At 37.7% G+C, this 14,851-nt stretch overlaps 2 protein-coding genes across 4 annotated transcripts in view; one reads left to right on the top strand and one right to left on the bottom strand.

Annotated features, from left to right (window-relative positions):
* The window catches only part of RPAP2 (RNA polymerase II associated protein 2), a 77,854-nt gene extending 75,851 nt beyond the window's left edge, over positions 1-2,003 (bottom strand). For both annotated transcript variants that reach the window (XM_032867125.1, XM_032867126.1), the window contains exons 1-2: positions 1,931-2,003; positions 1,207-1,252 (exon numbers count right to left, since the gene is read on the bottom strand). In XM_032867125.1, the coding sequence (XP_032723016.1) occupies positions 1,207-1,252; positions 1,931-2,003 (119 nt within the window). The remainder of the gene's footprint in view (positions 1-1,206; positions 1,253-1,930) is intronic.
* A 107-nt stretch (positions 2,004-2,110) lies between these two features.
* GLMN (glomulin, FKBP associated protein) overlaps positions 2,111-14,851 on the top strand; it is a 34,552-nt gene continuing 21,811 nt past the window's right edge. The window contains exons 1-7 of one of the 2 annotated variants that reach the window (XM_032867123.1): positions 2,111-2,172; positions 2,991-3,056; positions 3,462-3,587; positions 8,333-8,449; positions 10,180-10,288; positions 11,695-11,941; positions 13,388-13,490. In XM_032867123.1, coding sequence (XP_032723014.1) covers positions 3,018-3,056; positions 3,462-3,587; positions 8,333-8,449; positions 10,180-10,288; positions 11,695-11,941; positions 13,388-13,490 — 741 coding nt within the window. In that variant the 5' untranslated portion in view covers positions 2,111-2,172; positions 2,991-3,017. Of the gene's footprint in view, positions 2,173-2,555; positions 2,579-2,990; positions 3,057-3,461; positions 3,588-8,332; positions 8,450-10,179; positions 10,289-11,694; positions 11,942-13,387; positions 13,491-14,851 lie in introns of those variants that run through there. The other variant, XM_032867124.1, reaches the window with a different exon arrangement.

Genomic DNA, 14,851 nt, shown 5'->3' with positions numbered 1-14,851 from the left:
CACCACAGCCCACCAGATACTACATGAATAAAATCCTAAGTTCTTCCTATGCTCATTTCTTCCCTTGCTCAAAATGCCATACACTACCCAGTATCCTTCCTTTCTTTGAACTTAAGCTTTTTCTTCTTTCAGGGTCTTTATACACACTGCCATCTCTGGGTGGAGGTCTCTCCTCAGGACTCTCTGGTTAATGCCTACTTACCTTTAGGTCTCAGCTTATTACTTCCTTGGAGAAGTCTTTCCCTGATAATCCCCAGCTAATTTGAACTCCTCTTAGTTCCACCTGATAACATCATGGTCTTTTCCATTACAGTACTTACAATAGTATGTAACTATGTATTCAGTTGCGATAATTTAATTGGTATTTCTCTGTTCCACTAGAAAGGAACTGTGTTTATTCTGCTCAAAACCATATCCTCAGGGCCTAACACAGGTTTGGTATATCTCACATTTGGTAAATAATTTTGGAAAGAATGAGCAAATGAAAGCCAATATCTGCCTGATAAAGAAGAAATCACAGAGGTGCCTGGGGGTCTCAGGTGGTTAAACACTGACTCTTAATTACAGCTCAGGTCATGATCTCAGGGTGTGAGATCAAGACCTGAATCGGGCTCTGTGCTCAGTGGAAAGTCTGCTTGAGATTCTTTTTCTCTCTTCTTCTGTCCCTCCCCAACCCCCCAACACTTGCACTCACCCTCTCTCTAAAATAAATACATATTTTTTTTAAAGGATAAACCACAGACATATGTATTTTAAACATTTTCAGAGACTACTCCTATTCTAGAAACTTTTTTGTTACAGGAGATAAATCTAGCCTTTTTAGGAAAGGCCAAGAAACAGAACAGGACTTTTTGCTGAAAATATGGACACAATGTAAACAAACAACAGTAAGAGCTTCTTGGGGTCTCTGGCACATAAAGTAATGAGAGGCAAGCATACCTAAGAAGTGGAAAAGGAGTACCTGGTTAATTCAAGAATGTTTACTTTCTACAGATACTCCTTCCTTCACCAGCAATCTAATAGTGTCTTGATTTAGTTTTCTTAAAACCTGGAGTGGAGAGATATAATGAGTCTGCATGAGAATTTATAATGCTTCTCAGATCTTCCCCTTCTCTCCCATAATAATTTTTTCTAAGGTATTACCCATTGTTTTTAAACATGAGACAAGCAGATATGTTAATGCAGTTTTCCAAGTAGTTCTCATACCTTTTAGAAGCATCTTCTTGTTTTAAGGCATTTGTCTGTTTAGCACCTGCAATAATAATAAAATAGTAGGTCAAGTCTACACAAACTAGTTTATAGGACAGATTCCTACTCAAACTGCAGACCTTTTTTTCTTTTCCCCACACATGACTTTCCAATCCTACGTGTAAAACAAATGAAATGGGCAGGAAATTCAGTTTGCTTGTGTTATTTCCGAATTTATCTTGGTTAAAATGTATCTCTTTGGGGGTTCTATTTTCTCACGTACCACAGCTGCACAGTTACGTCCTCCTGAACATCTGAGATACGGATACTTTTAGAGGCAACCTGTCTCTGTCCCCCGAATGTTCGCTCACAGGGAAAGACCGAGGCTGGGAGTGACACCTCAGAGGAACCGGGGACCAAAGCAGCAGTACATCTCCAAGGTGAGCTGTCCTGGTCACTTGCCCACTCTGGCAAGCCAGCTCTAGACTCCCGCACCTCTACTCCCTTTCCCTCAGAGACAGCCCATTCCGGGGAAAATCTTGGAACACTACTGTAAAGAGGTGGGGCTTTGGCGGGAGGTCTTTTCCAGAAGACCCAGGCCGGTGATGGGACGCTCTCGGCCTTCTCCGCCCTAGGGACCTCCGCTACTGCAGCGGTCTTTCCGGTGTGCCCCGCCTTAGTGTAGAACCCTGCAGGGCTCAGTTCTCAGGGTGCAAACGTGGGAAGAGGCCCATTTTCCTACCTGCGGCGTTTCGGGAGCCGCGGGGGACCCGGGCCTTGAGGTGGGAAGAACCGTGCCCGGCGCAGTCTGCCATGAGAAGCGTCATCTGAGGGTCAGGCCTGTGCCGGCTTCTCCCTTTGAAGCTCCGCCTCCCCTCGCGTAGCGCGGGGCGGGGCCGGCGGGACGGGGGCGGGGCCCAGAGAGAGGCCTGCGCTGCCGGGGGAGGTGGAGGAGGGCGCAGAAAACAGCGAGAGGTCTGTCGGGTAAGTGGTCGCGCCTGGGAGTCCGGGAGGGCCGGGATAGCAACCAGCTGTGAGCCGCGGAGGACCTGGCGCCACGGCCTGCAAAGCCCCGCGAGGACATGGGGCCCGAATGCCTAGGCGAGCAGGAATCGGAAGAAATGGCTTCCCTTGGATGCAGTCCGCACGCGCGCTGGAGTTTTAGCCGCCCTGGAGCGCGCGGCCGTGAGGACCCGGCTGACCCGTACCAGCGCTGCGGGCCTGGGGCTGGGTCTTCCCGCTGGGACAAACGATGGCCTGCGGGAACGGAACGGTGCTCTCCTGAGGGCTGCTGGTTGCTTCGTCTCAGTGCGATACAGGGATTACACCAACTGGATTATTTGGGGGACTGCATCTCTTACAGCAAAATGTCCGGGTCACACTTGGGGCGGTAGGCATCTGATCTGAACTTTCACCCACTCTGGATGTATTTTATTGGTTCCAAATTTTGTGAAGTGGGACACTGAAAAAATTTTTTGATTCCCTAATGACTAGAATTGACTTCAGGAACTATTTTCAGAAAAGAAATACTTTGCCTTTTTAAAGCCATTTACTTAGTCCATATTTGCGCTCTTGTGGGGCGTACCATAGAGGATTTTTTTTTCCAAGTGTCTTTCAAAACTGTTATCTAGAAAACTTAAAAGATGCAAATTTTTTACTTCTTAGGCTAAGATGCTTTCTGTAAAAATATTTCAGCATTAAACCTTCACATTTTTTCTTACTGTATTTAATAATAATTCATCATAATGAAACATAACTTATTAATATTTTAGTATCACTGATAGTTAACTTTTATATTTCAGCATCAAAACTAGGAAAAATAACGAGGGATGGCTGTGGAAGAGCTTCAATCCATAATAATGAGATGTGTAAGTAATTTTTTTTTCTTTTCCTAAAGTTAAATACCAGATTATTTTTAGTTATAATTAGGGTCACTCAAATTGCTTATCTTCTTTAATCCTTGCTTTGTTTGACCTGTGAATAAATAGCAGGAGAGCTGGAAGGCAGATTGGATTATTTCTCCAAATGACCTACTTGTCTAACCTTTTAAATTTTTAATATTAATCCTTATTGTAGGATTTTTTGGCAGACTGGATTTCAAGATCATTCATTAAAGTACTTTTTAGGCTTATCCTAATTTTTACACATATGCTTATGTGCAACTTACCTAGAATTCAAACAGATTTCCTTTTTTTTCCAGAGAGAGAATAAAATCAGTAGTTGTTAAATTTTTATTCACCAAAACATGTTTGTCTTCATTCTGTTTCTGTCAGCAAATCCTAGAAGAACAAGACTTTAAAGAAGAAGATTTTGGCCTATTTCAGTTAGCAGGCCAAAGATGCATAGATGAAGGACATATAGAGCAGCTATTAGAAATTATTCAAAATGAAAAGAATAAGGTAAGTACAATGTTTATGAGTACTTCTTAGTCTTTACTAGGAGATAACAGCTACATGATACTATTATTTGTCCACTTATTTATTCACTAAACTTTTAAGGATTAAATTTCTACAGTAAGAAAGTAGAAAACAAAAAAGGAATTAGGGCTATCCACATACTTGAAGGTACTTATAGTCTGGTGGAAGAGATAAGTATGTAAACAACTAGCAATAAGAAGGCAGAATAAATAAATGATAGTTAAAGTGTAAGTAAAATGCTTTAAAAGAGCAGGGATTATGGCTGGCTTAGGGATCAAAAGTGGCATCTGGATTACTAATTTACATTTAGTACTATAAGTATCAGGAAACCTAGATACTCATTTTTGGTGATCAGCAAATTCTCTTCCTTCAGCCAAATGAATATGGAAAACCAAATAAGTAGGATAATATTTGGGAGGGGGGGTGCCTGGGTGGCTTGATCCGTTAAGTATTTGCCTTCTGCTCAGGTCATGATCCTGGGGTCCTGGGATTGAGTCCTGCTTGGGGCTCCTTGCTCAGCAGGGAATCTGCTTCTTCCTCTCTCTCTCTCAAGTGAATACATAAAATCTTAAATAAAAGGAAAAGATAATATTTGGGTGTGTAGAATCAGAATAGGAGGAGACCTAGATGGCCTTGCTGATATCATACAGCTATGATTATTTAATATTTTCTTTAACTCCTTGATGTCTCCCAATTGTGTTCTCAAAGGATAACCTTTGAGAGTACCTTACTTATAGCTAATAATAATAATTTTAATAATGGCTAATATTTGTTAAACATTTACCATGTGCTAGATGCTGTCCTAAATGCTTTACATCTGTTAACTCATTTAGCTTCCCAGAATCCCATAAGGTACGGTTAAATTCATTTGTAGATAAGGAAACAGTCACTGAAAGGTAAGTGACTAGTCCAGAAGTAACTCAGTTTTTATGTAACATCTAGGGTTCAGACCTCTGCAGCCTGGTTGCAGAGCTCTTAACCACTCTCCAGTTAGCACTGTGTAGCACTTACAAGGAAGTTTTAGGGTGTTACAAGGGACTAATTGATTGTGATGACTGGGTTTCTAGCCCCCAGGAAGATAATATATTATATCCTGAACAGAAAAAGGGTAATCTAAGAAGAGAGAATTTCTTGAAGGAGTGCAAGTAAATTTACTTTGGAAATATTTAAAGATGCAGCAGGCAGTTGAAAAGTAACATTTGGAGGTCAGTCAAGAAACAGGAGATTAAAGCGCAGATTTGTGCATCATTATTAGAAATTGGGTGATTGAGGCACTTGGGTGGCTTAGTCACTTAAGCATCTGACTCCTGACCATGATCTCTGGGTTGTGGGACTGAGCCCTGTGTCAGGGCTTTGTGCTCAGCTGGGACTCTGCTAGAGATTCTCCCTCTCCCTCTTCTCTCCCCTCCCCACCCATTCACTCACTCACTCTCTCTCCCTCTCTAAAAAAATAAATCTTTAAAAAAAAATTAGGTGATTGTGTTAAGTAGAATTTAAATAAACACTTGAAACAAAACAAAAAAAAAAAGAAAATTAGGTGATTGTGATATTTTTAAACATAGCGAGTTTGATTGGCTTGAGAATCACTTTTATAATGTGTGGTCTGCTAAATTCACAGGTTCAAACACTGATAAGACAGTGTTTCAAACTGACTGCAACTTCATTTTCTTGCCAGTCAGAATCGATGAAGATTTACTATTACTCTGCTTTGTGTAAATTAAAAAAAAAAAAAAAAAAGGCTGTATGACTAGTTTGTCCTATAGAACAGGGCTTCTCAACATTTACTAACATTTACAACATTAGTACTCAAGATATTTTGTAGCAAACCCCCCACTCCCCACCTCCCACAACTCCGTAATGACAATCAAAATTGTCTCCAGATTGCCAAATGTCCCTAGTAGACACAGAACAAAATTGCCCCCATTGAAAACCACAGGTATAGTGGGAAACGCAGGCGCTTTTGGAGCTGGACAGATTTATATGCAGTTCCTGGTTCTGCCACATTTTAGTTGATATTGAGGTATGTCAGTAATCTCTAAACTTTTGGCATTCTCATCTGTAATTTGGGGATAATCTTACTCTGTAGATAATATTAAGCTATATAAGGTATAGTTTATGGATAGTATTGATTCCCCTTCCTTAAAATTATTCATTATTTACATAATGACTAGATACCTTGCCGCTGAAATATTTGTAAAATATTTTATCAAAATTATTTGTTTTTCATTTCAGATATGCAAAATCTTACTCAAATTGGGAATTTCCAATATAGTTAATTATTCTCAGAGAATCACTTATAGGGTAGAAGTACACCAATGGAAAGGGAAAGAAGGGCTTAGTTGGAAAAGTAGAGTCTAACAGGAGCTAGTTAAGTTTTAAAAAGCAAATATCGTCTTAATAGATAATCATGGAATAAGAGTAGTTTGGCATAAAATTAATAAGCTCATAATATAAATTTCTGATTAAAGACCTAAATATTAGGGATGCTTGGGTGGCTCAGTCAGTTAATTATCTGCCTTCGGCTCAGGTTGTGATCCCAGGTCCTGGGATCGAGTCCCACATCAGGCTCCTTGCTGAAAAGGGAGTCTGTTTCTCCCTCTGCCTACCCCTCCCCCTGCTAGTGTGCTCTCTCTTTCTCTCTCTCTCATTCTGACAATAAATAAATAAAATCTAAAGACCTAAATATTAGAAGTCTAGCCACACACAAAAAATAGAAGAAAACAGAACAGAATATCAAATCTTTGGAGGAAGGGTAGTTTATTATACTTTAAGATAACAGACATCATTTAACCAGTGAGTATGGAGCAACTATTTTGTAACAGGCCCTTGTCTAGATGCCAGGAATAGATAGAGCAGTAAACAAAAATCACTGTCCATATGGATCTTAAATTCTAATGAAGACAGGTAGCTACCTGGTAAATTATATAGTGTGTTAGAAAGTGATAAATACTATAGAGAAAAATAAAGCATAGTTGGGGGAATGTACCATGCTAGGTGAAATTGCAGAGATTTGATGAAAGGAGGGGTGTAAATAAACCGTGGGGCTGTCTGGGAGAACAGTGTGCCAGGCGGAAATAACTAGCATAAAAATATTTAAAGAGAACAACTCAACTGTCTTTCTCATTGGATAAAAAAGGGTGATTGTTTTGCTATTTATTTTTAAAAAATCAATTTAGGTCTTCATTTTATGCCATTTTTTTTTTTAAGATTTTATTTACTTGAGAGAGAGCACGTGTGTAAGCATATGAGTGGGGGAGGGGGAAAGGGACAAGCAGACTCCCCACTGAGCGCAGAGCCTGACACAGGGCTCCATCTCACTACCCGAGCCAAAATTCAGACCTGAACACCTAACAGCTGAGCCACCCAGGTGCTCCTTTTTTCATGTTTTTAGCATTAATCATACTGAATAAGAAGAAATGTGTATATATATTTAAATGTAAATGAATGTTTATGCATCTCTAAAAGAGGAAATCCATTTAGACTTAATAGCCAGTAGGAAACGAACCAAAGAAAAATAAGTATATTTTGCTATACAAAAAATAAGGACAACCAAAAAACCAAATTATTTGTTGTAAATACAAGAATGGAATATTAACATGTAGGGAGCTTATGCAGATTGATAAAGACAGATGCTAAAATGTCCAGCTGATAAATGAGCAAAAATATAAACAGTATTTCCTCTTGTGAGCTATATGTTCATGTCCCCTAACATATTCTGTTGCTAGTTCTCTAGAACTTAAGTCTTACAACTTTACACATTGCTGTTTCAGAGCTTTAAACGTATTTCCCACCCATTTATGCCTGACAGATTTCCTAAACAAGCCTTAGCTTAGCCATTGCCTCTTCGGGGAAGCCTTTCCTGTATTTCCTAGATGGAAGTGACAATTCTCCTTCTATACCTTATACTCTACCTTGATTATTTTATGAGTCTGGGGTTATTGTACCTAATTGTCATCTTCTTAGATGTGTGTTTTGTTTTTGTTTTTGTTTTTGTTTTTATGAGGGAACCTAGAATGTAAACTCTATCAGGATGGAGATCTTACCTTGCCTTATTCCAAGCACTAGACTATTTTAGGTACTTCACATATAGTAGTATATTCTTGATAAATACTGGAGAGTTGAAACAGAAAGGCCAGAGAAGTGGAGTATATTGTTGCTATTTCCAAAAACAGTGGTTTTGATCATGAATTTGAATCACTAATTAAAAAGATAAACTTTTATTTGTGTGGTAAATATTCTGAAATATCTTTGAAAATAGAAGCAACTTATATGTAGGAGAGAAAATAAAGTGGCATCCCCTTCTTTTACATAAGTTACATAATCATAATGTATGTACAGATTTTCCAGGGAACTTTAAAAGGTTCATGAGCATTGCATGGATTTCTTCATGAGTCAGGAGAGCAAAATTTTCCGTGAAAATAAGTATTTGCTCACAAATTAACTCTCTTGTTGGAAATAGAGGAACTGTTTAAATTGTGAAAAAGACTAAACTTACCTGATTTAAAGTAAATGCCCATTCACCTTTCCTCAGTGAGAGTATTAAAAACTATCTTAAAATGTTGATAGTTGTTAGCTAACCCTAAAAAGTCAGGGTGAAATGCCATAGGCTTCATTTGCCTCATCTTAGCTATTTCAGAGGAAATTCTAAGCTACTTCAAGTTAAGAAAGCTCACTATAAGAGTCCTATAGATGGCAGTATTTTCTTTACCTTGAAAATGTTTTCACAGGTCATTATCAAGAATATGGGCTGGAATCTTGTTGGTCCTGTTGTTCGATGTCTTTTGTGGAATAAGGAAGATGAGAAGAGAAAATACTATTTTCTGATGCTTGATTTATTGGTAAAGGTAAGTTAACAAAATTACATTCTCTTTGTCACACTAGCCAGCAGTATTTTGTAATTCCCTTTAATGTTAAATGCTCATTCTGGGTGACAAAGCTTTTAGTTCATGAAAATACAGGAGAGAATTCTTTGGAGAAAAGACCCAATTTTATTGATTGGATGGTCAAGTCCATTTCCATTTTTCCAAATTTCTGGGTGTAAGAATTATCTAAATTAATTGCAGACACACTGACTCAGAATCTCCAAGAAGATACCTAAGAAGTTCTATTTTTAATAATAGCTTAATGTATAGATGTGGAATTCAGGGTTAAGAGAGGCAGTTAGTTTAAGGCCACACTGTTCTTTCAGCAGCAACAGAACTAACAAATACCAGGGTTTTTTTGTGTGTGGTAGGTTCTTTTCTGTATGGTATGTTCTCTAAAAGAATATCAAAAACCTAGAATGCAAATGATCACAGGGGAAATAGGAAGAGGAAGTAAATTCAGTTGTAACCAGCAACCTAAGAGACTCTTGGTAAAAGGTTACTAGAGTTATATGTAAAAAATGATGGTTGGGGCACCTGGGTGGCTCAGTGGATTAAAGCCTCTGCCTTTGGCTCAGGTCATGATCTCAGGGTCCTGGGATCGAGCCCCACATCAGGCTCTCTGCTCAGCGGGGAGCCTGCTTCCTCCTCTTTCTCTCTGCCTGCCTCTCTGCCTACTTGTGATCTCTGTCTGCCAAATAAATAAATAAAATCTTAAAAAAAATGATGGTATAGGAGAATAAATTCTAAGGAAAAGAACATTTTAAGAAGCTATTTAGAGATCAATGCAAATAAAAATATATACTTGGAAAGAGGAAACCCCATCTAGATAGTGGTTATTAATTATGAGGACTTTTTAAAAAGGCAAGTGAGGTAATTCTGGCTAGGCAGAAGGCACTGCAAAGTTTTACCTGTTCAGAAAGTACCAAAGAGACTGTACTCACTTAGATACCCTTGCAGTGTGAGCTAGAAAGGTCCCATCTGCTAAGTTCTGGTAACCAAGGTAGGTTTCAGAGTAGACAGGCAAAGGTAGAAGAAACCTCAGTTCTGATAATCAAGTTCTTCTTCCTCCCTATTTTTCTAACGTTTCCTTTAGACAGGAATTTAAGTCTCCAAAATATAGTTGTCTATTTTTTAAAAGAAAGAGAGCATACAAGCAAGGGGTGTGGGCAGAGGCAGAGGGAGAAGCAGACTCTCTGCTAAGCAGGGAGCCCAAGGCCGGACTAGATCCCAGGACCCTGGGATCATGACCTGACGTGAAGGCAGACTCATAACTGACTGAACCACCCAGGTGCCCTTGTCTTTTTTTTTTTTTTTTTTTTTTTTAAGATTTTATTTATTTATTTGAGAGAGAATGAGGGAGAGGGAGAGAGAATCCAAAGCAGACTTTGCACTGAGCGCAGAGCCCAACAAAGGGCTTGATCACATAGCTGTGAGATCATGACCAGAGCTAAAACCAAGAGTTGAAGGCTCGCCCCAAATATAGTTGTCTATTGAGAGACTTAGGACTTCTTGCATTGTAGTTTTATAGTGATTTGACAGTCAGATTCTATGTTTTGTTAGTGTATTTTTTTTAACAATTGTGTGAGGTTTTTTACTGTTAAGAGAAAATAATTATATTTTCTCAGTATATGCTGCCTTTTAAAAATAGTAATCATGTGGCCTTAAATACAACTTGTATTAAACAGGTTCAATTATGAATATTTTTATAGTTATGTAATCCAAAGGAATTATTGTTGGGTTTGCTTGAACTGATTGAAGAGCCCTCTGGAAAACAGATATCCCAAATTATTCTTCTTTTACTTCAGCCATTACAAACAGGTAATACGTATTTTGATATCTAAGGATTTCTTATTTTTATCTGTGTTCAGTTCTTGATATTACTCCAAAATGTCAGCATTATACCAAAGTAAAATTTATGACTAATTATTGAGTACTCTGCTTAAACTAGCAGTAGCAGTACCGGTTGGAATCCTGCTGCCTATAGGAAGACAACAATACCTGGCACAAATACCTATTATACATTTTGTTGAATGTCATGCTGTTTTTCAGGCATTATGTTATAATCTGTAGCTTTCTGCCTAACCTTCCCATCTACAACGTATATCTAGACTTTTCCCTGTAAACATATTAAAAGGATTGCCTCTGTGATGTCTGCTTTACTTAGTCTGTTAGCATTGTGATAGGTCCTGTATCTTGGTTAAGAACAGTATTCAGGCATTCTTCTTCCTCTGCCCTGGGAAGTTGGGGCTGGGAAGAGCAAAAGAACTACTGAATGAAACAAATGTAGAAATAAAGTCTCCATGACTGAGTGCAGTAACATTATAGTTAAGCAGTGGACCTTGGCAACCAAAGCAGACAATATTTATCCATGGGAAGAGACTACCGTTTCCTTTTATGACTTACATATAACTCAGAGTCTGATAGATGGACCCAGAATCTAGAAGTTAGAGTAAATTAATCTTAAATGAGAATGAAGCAGCTTCATACCACTTCAATATTCAAAGTCTCCTAGAAAGGTAAATATAGTAATACTACCTTTCATTTTGACAGTGCTTTGTATTTTACAAAGATACTTTATCTTTTTTTTTTTTTAACTTTTTTAAATTAACATATAATATATTATTAGCCCCAGGGGTACAGGTCTGTGAATCACCAGGTTTACACACTTCATAGTACTCATCAAAGCGCATACCTCCCCCAATGTCCATAACCCCACCACCCTCTACCTAGCCCTCCTCCTGGCAACCCTCAGTTTGTTTGGTGAGATTAAGAGTCTTTTATGGTTTGTCTCCCTCCCCGATCCCATCTTGTTTCATTTATTCTCTTCCTACCCCCCAAACCTCCCACACTGCATCTCAACTTCCTCATATCAGGGAGATCATATGATAATTGTTTTTCTAAAGATCTAAAGACACTTTCTCTTATTTGATACTTAAAATAACCAAAAAATGTGGAACAAAGTGTTTCCATGGTTAGAAACAAACTTAAAACAAGATTTTGTGGCATCTGTTGTACGGTGCCATGATTGTAAGATGATCCAATATTTCATGCATCACTAAGAAGGAAGAATAAAAACATTACCAATTAAGTTATGATATGTCATCCTCATTTCAAAGTTGTTACAATGTTGTTTTGCATGTAAGGCTACATCTCCTGGACTTCTGGTCCCATGTGTAGCATACTTGATGAAGCTACCTCAAGTCACAATTTGGTCTCTGTTTTAGTGATTCAGAAACTTCATAACAACAAGGCATATTCAGTGGGATTAGCATTGTCCACCCTTTGGAGTCAGCTATCTCTCCTTCCTGTTCCATACTCAGAAGAACAAATACAAACAGATGACTATGGCCTTTGTCAGTGTTGCAAAGCGTTAATAGAGTTCACTAAGCCTTTTGTGGAAGAAGTCATTAATGACAAAGAAAACTCACTGGCAAATGAAAATGAAAAGTTAAAGGATGAATTACTGAAATTGTAAGTATATTTTAGGTAATATTTCACAGTGGAATTAAGTAATCCATCAGTTATTTTATGTTTCTTTGTTGCATTTATTTGCCATGGACATATAAATCTAGTTTCTGGTTTTGAATTGTAGGAGATTATAGGGTACAGTGATCAGTGCCTCAGTAAATGCCATGTTCTACATTTTTAAAAATTAAAAACCAAAATCCATTTGTTTAATTTACTTTATATTCCTCTATGACTTACTTTTATTCATCATAGTAAGTGAATAAAGGGTGGAAATAGGTGTAGCTCAGAGAATCTGGTCTTTCTGTGAGGGAATTGTGTTTTTACTCTCCTTTTGAAAGCAGCAGAAGCAGCACTAGACAGTTGAACATCCAACTTGACCATAAAAATGGTAACAGAGTACCCAGTAGCATTCATTCCAGAGGTACTATACACTAAACATGCTTCAGTGTGGCTGTCAAGCACCTGACATATAGCTAGTCCAGATTAAGATGTGCTCTAAGTATAAAACGCTCCTTGGCTTTTAAAGACTTGCTATTAAAAAAATAGTAAAATACCTCAATAATTTTTATACTGACACATTGAGACAATATTTTAAATATATTGGGTTAATAAGATAAGTTATTACTTTCCCTTGTTTCTTTTTTAATGTGACTGAAAGATTTTAAGTTCTATGTGGGGCTTGTATTATATTTCTGTTGGACAGTATTGGACTAGATTATTGGATTAGACTAGTTTTAGACTACTAATTATAGACTAGTAATTTTATCTTTTAAATTTTGGAGACTAAAACTATAGTTAGCTTTCTATTTTTTCAGGTGAAGACATTAAAATTTTTTTTGCCATTTATAAAACCCATTATTTCATGAAAGTAAAAATAAAGAATTGGGAAGCCTTAATCACAGAATAAAGTTTGGTTTTCTAAATAAAACAAATAGAGCTTTATGAAAAAAAATGACATTATCCCGATTTTTCCTTGAACAAATGAAAACTACATCATGGAATAGCACTGGCTCTTAAACCTTCAGTAACCCTCCGTATAGTCCAGATGTGTAAGTGAATCTTAACACATGGAATCTAGCAAGGTGTTCTCATGCTTTCCCCAATACTAGTAGGATTTTTTTTTTTAATTTTTAAGATTTTATTTATTTATTTGACAGAGAGAGCACAAGCAGGGGGAGTGGCAGGGAGAGGGAGAAGCAGGCTCACCACTGAGCAGAGTCTAGACCATGGGACTCAATCCCAGGACCCTGGGATCATGACCTGAGCCGAAGGCAGACACTTAATTGACCATGCCACCCAGGTGCCCATAGTAGGAAGGATATTACATGCGCAGTTTTACAGGTGGTTGAGTTATTTTTCATGTAAAATTAACTTCAATATATTTATAGAACTAGATATTTTTTACTTAGGAAATGCTGTATTCACAGTTACCCATTTCTTATACCTTAGTTGTTTCAAAAGCTTGAAATGCCCTTTGCTGACAGCACAGTTCTTTGAGCAGTCCAATGAAGCTGGAAATGATCCTTTAAGATGTTTTGCATCTGAAATAATAGTAAGTACAGCTAATTTAATCTGCCATAAAATCTGCTATAATTTAAAATGTTATCCTGCTATATTCTCATGTACTGCATGTGGGCATGTAAATTGATACAATATTAATGCGAAACATATTTTTTGTAGAACATAGATAAAAGGATGGAAAATAAACAGCAATATTATTTGGGTAATGAAATCAACACCTTCCAGACTTTGCTTTTGTAGTCAGAAATAAATATATACATAATATAATTTTTTAAGGATTCTATAGCATTATATATATTTTTTTGTAATGTACTTTCTTTTAGCATATTATGAATATTTTTCCATTGTCTTTCCGTTTTTGTTTAACTTGGGCCATCTAGCTCTAGGTTTTCTCCAATTTTTCAGTATTATAATACAATTCCAACTTTCTTTTTTTAATTGTTAAGTCTGTGGTATTTTTTTTTTTTTAAGATTTTATTTATTTATTTGACAGAGAGAGATCACAAGTAGATGGAGAGGCAGGCAGAGAGAGAGAGAGAGAGAGGGAAGCAAGCTCCCTGCTGAGCAGAGAGCCCGATGCGGGACTCGATCCCAGGACACTGAGATCATGACCTGAGCCAAAGGCAGCAGCTTAACCCACTGAGCCACCCAGGTGCCCCAGTCTGTGGTATTTTTTTTAACCAAATCTTTGCGTATTTCTTTAATTATTTCCTTGAATTCCTAGAAGTGGAATTTCTGTGCCCAAGGATATCTCCACTTTTAAGGCTTATGATAAATATTTTCAAAATAACTCCAGAAATAAGTAAATTTTATTTTAAAAGTAATTTGGCTTAATGAATCAAGAGTATTTTTAAGTGTGCTGGATTCTATATTAGGGAACTAATCTGAAATATGGAAAATATGTACTTGAGATTGATAGTCATATATTTCAGGTTAGAGCAGTCATTGTGGTTGTGGGTTTTCTTCAGCCATTGTCAGCTGTAGGAGTGTAGGTGCAACATAGGAAGAAAGTTGGATTTAATTAGGTCAGAGTTTTGAGAACTGTGTGAGTTCTACAAAGCAGGAGAGGGGGAAAGACACATATCCAAGGAAGTGACTATGATGGACAGTGGAATTAAAGCTGAGTAAGGAAGGAAGTTAGGACATACTAAATGTGAGAAACAGTGAAAAAGATGGTGGGATCATTGGATTGTAGTTCCCAGTGTGACTGACAAGTTGTTGAAGCTGGGTTACTAAAAGGAATGAGCTGAAAAGATTGGAGCTTAAAGAACAGGATGCTTGAAATAATACTGTGGAAAAGTTCAGTGACTAATAACATTGTCTGGGGTATGACCATGGAGTGAGTGTTCTAAGGAGCAAGTGGAGGCTGAAATCACTGGACTAGACAGTGAA

Source organism: Lontra canadensis, unplaced genomic scaffold (genome assembly GCF_010015895.1).
Source record: "Lontra canadensis isolate GAN:19392208 unplaced genomic scaffold, GSC_riverotter_1.0 scaffold33, whole genome shotgun sequence".
Taxonomy (NCBI): Eukaryota; Metazoa; Chordata; class Mammalia; order Carnivora; family Mustelidae; genus Lontra; species Lontra canadensis.
Note: the sequence above shows the minus strand (reverse complement) of the source record. Positions and strands in the feature narration are given on the sequence as shown.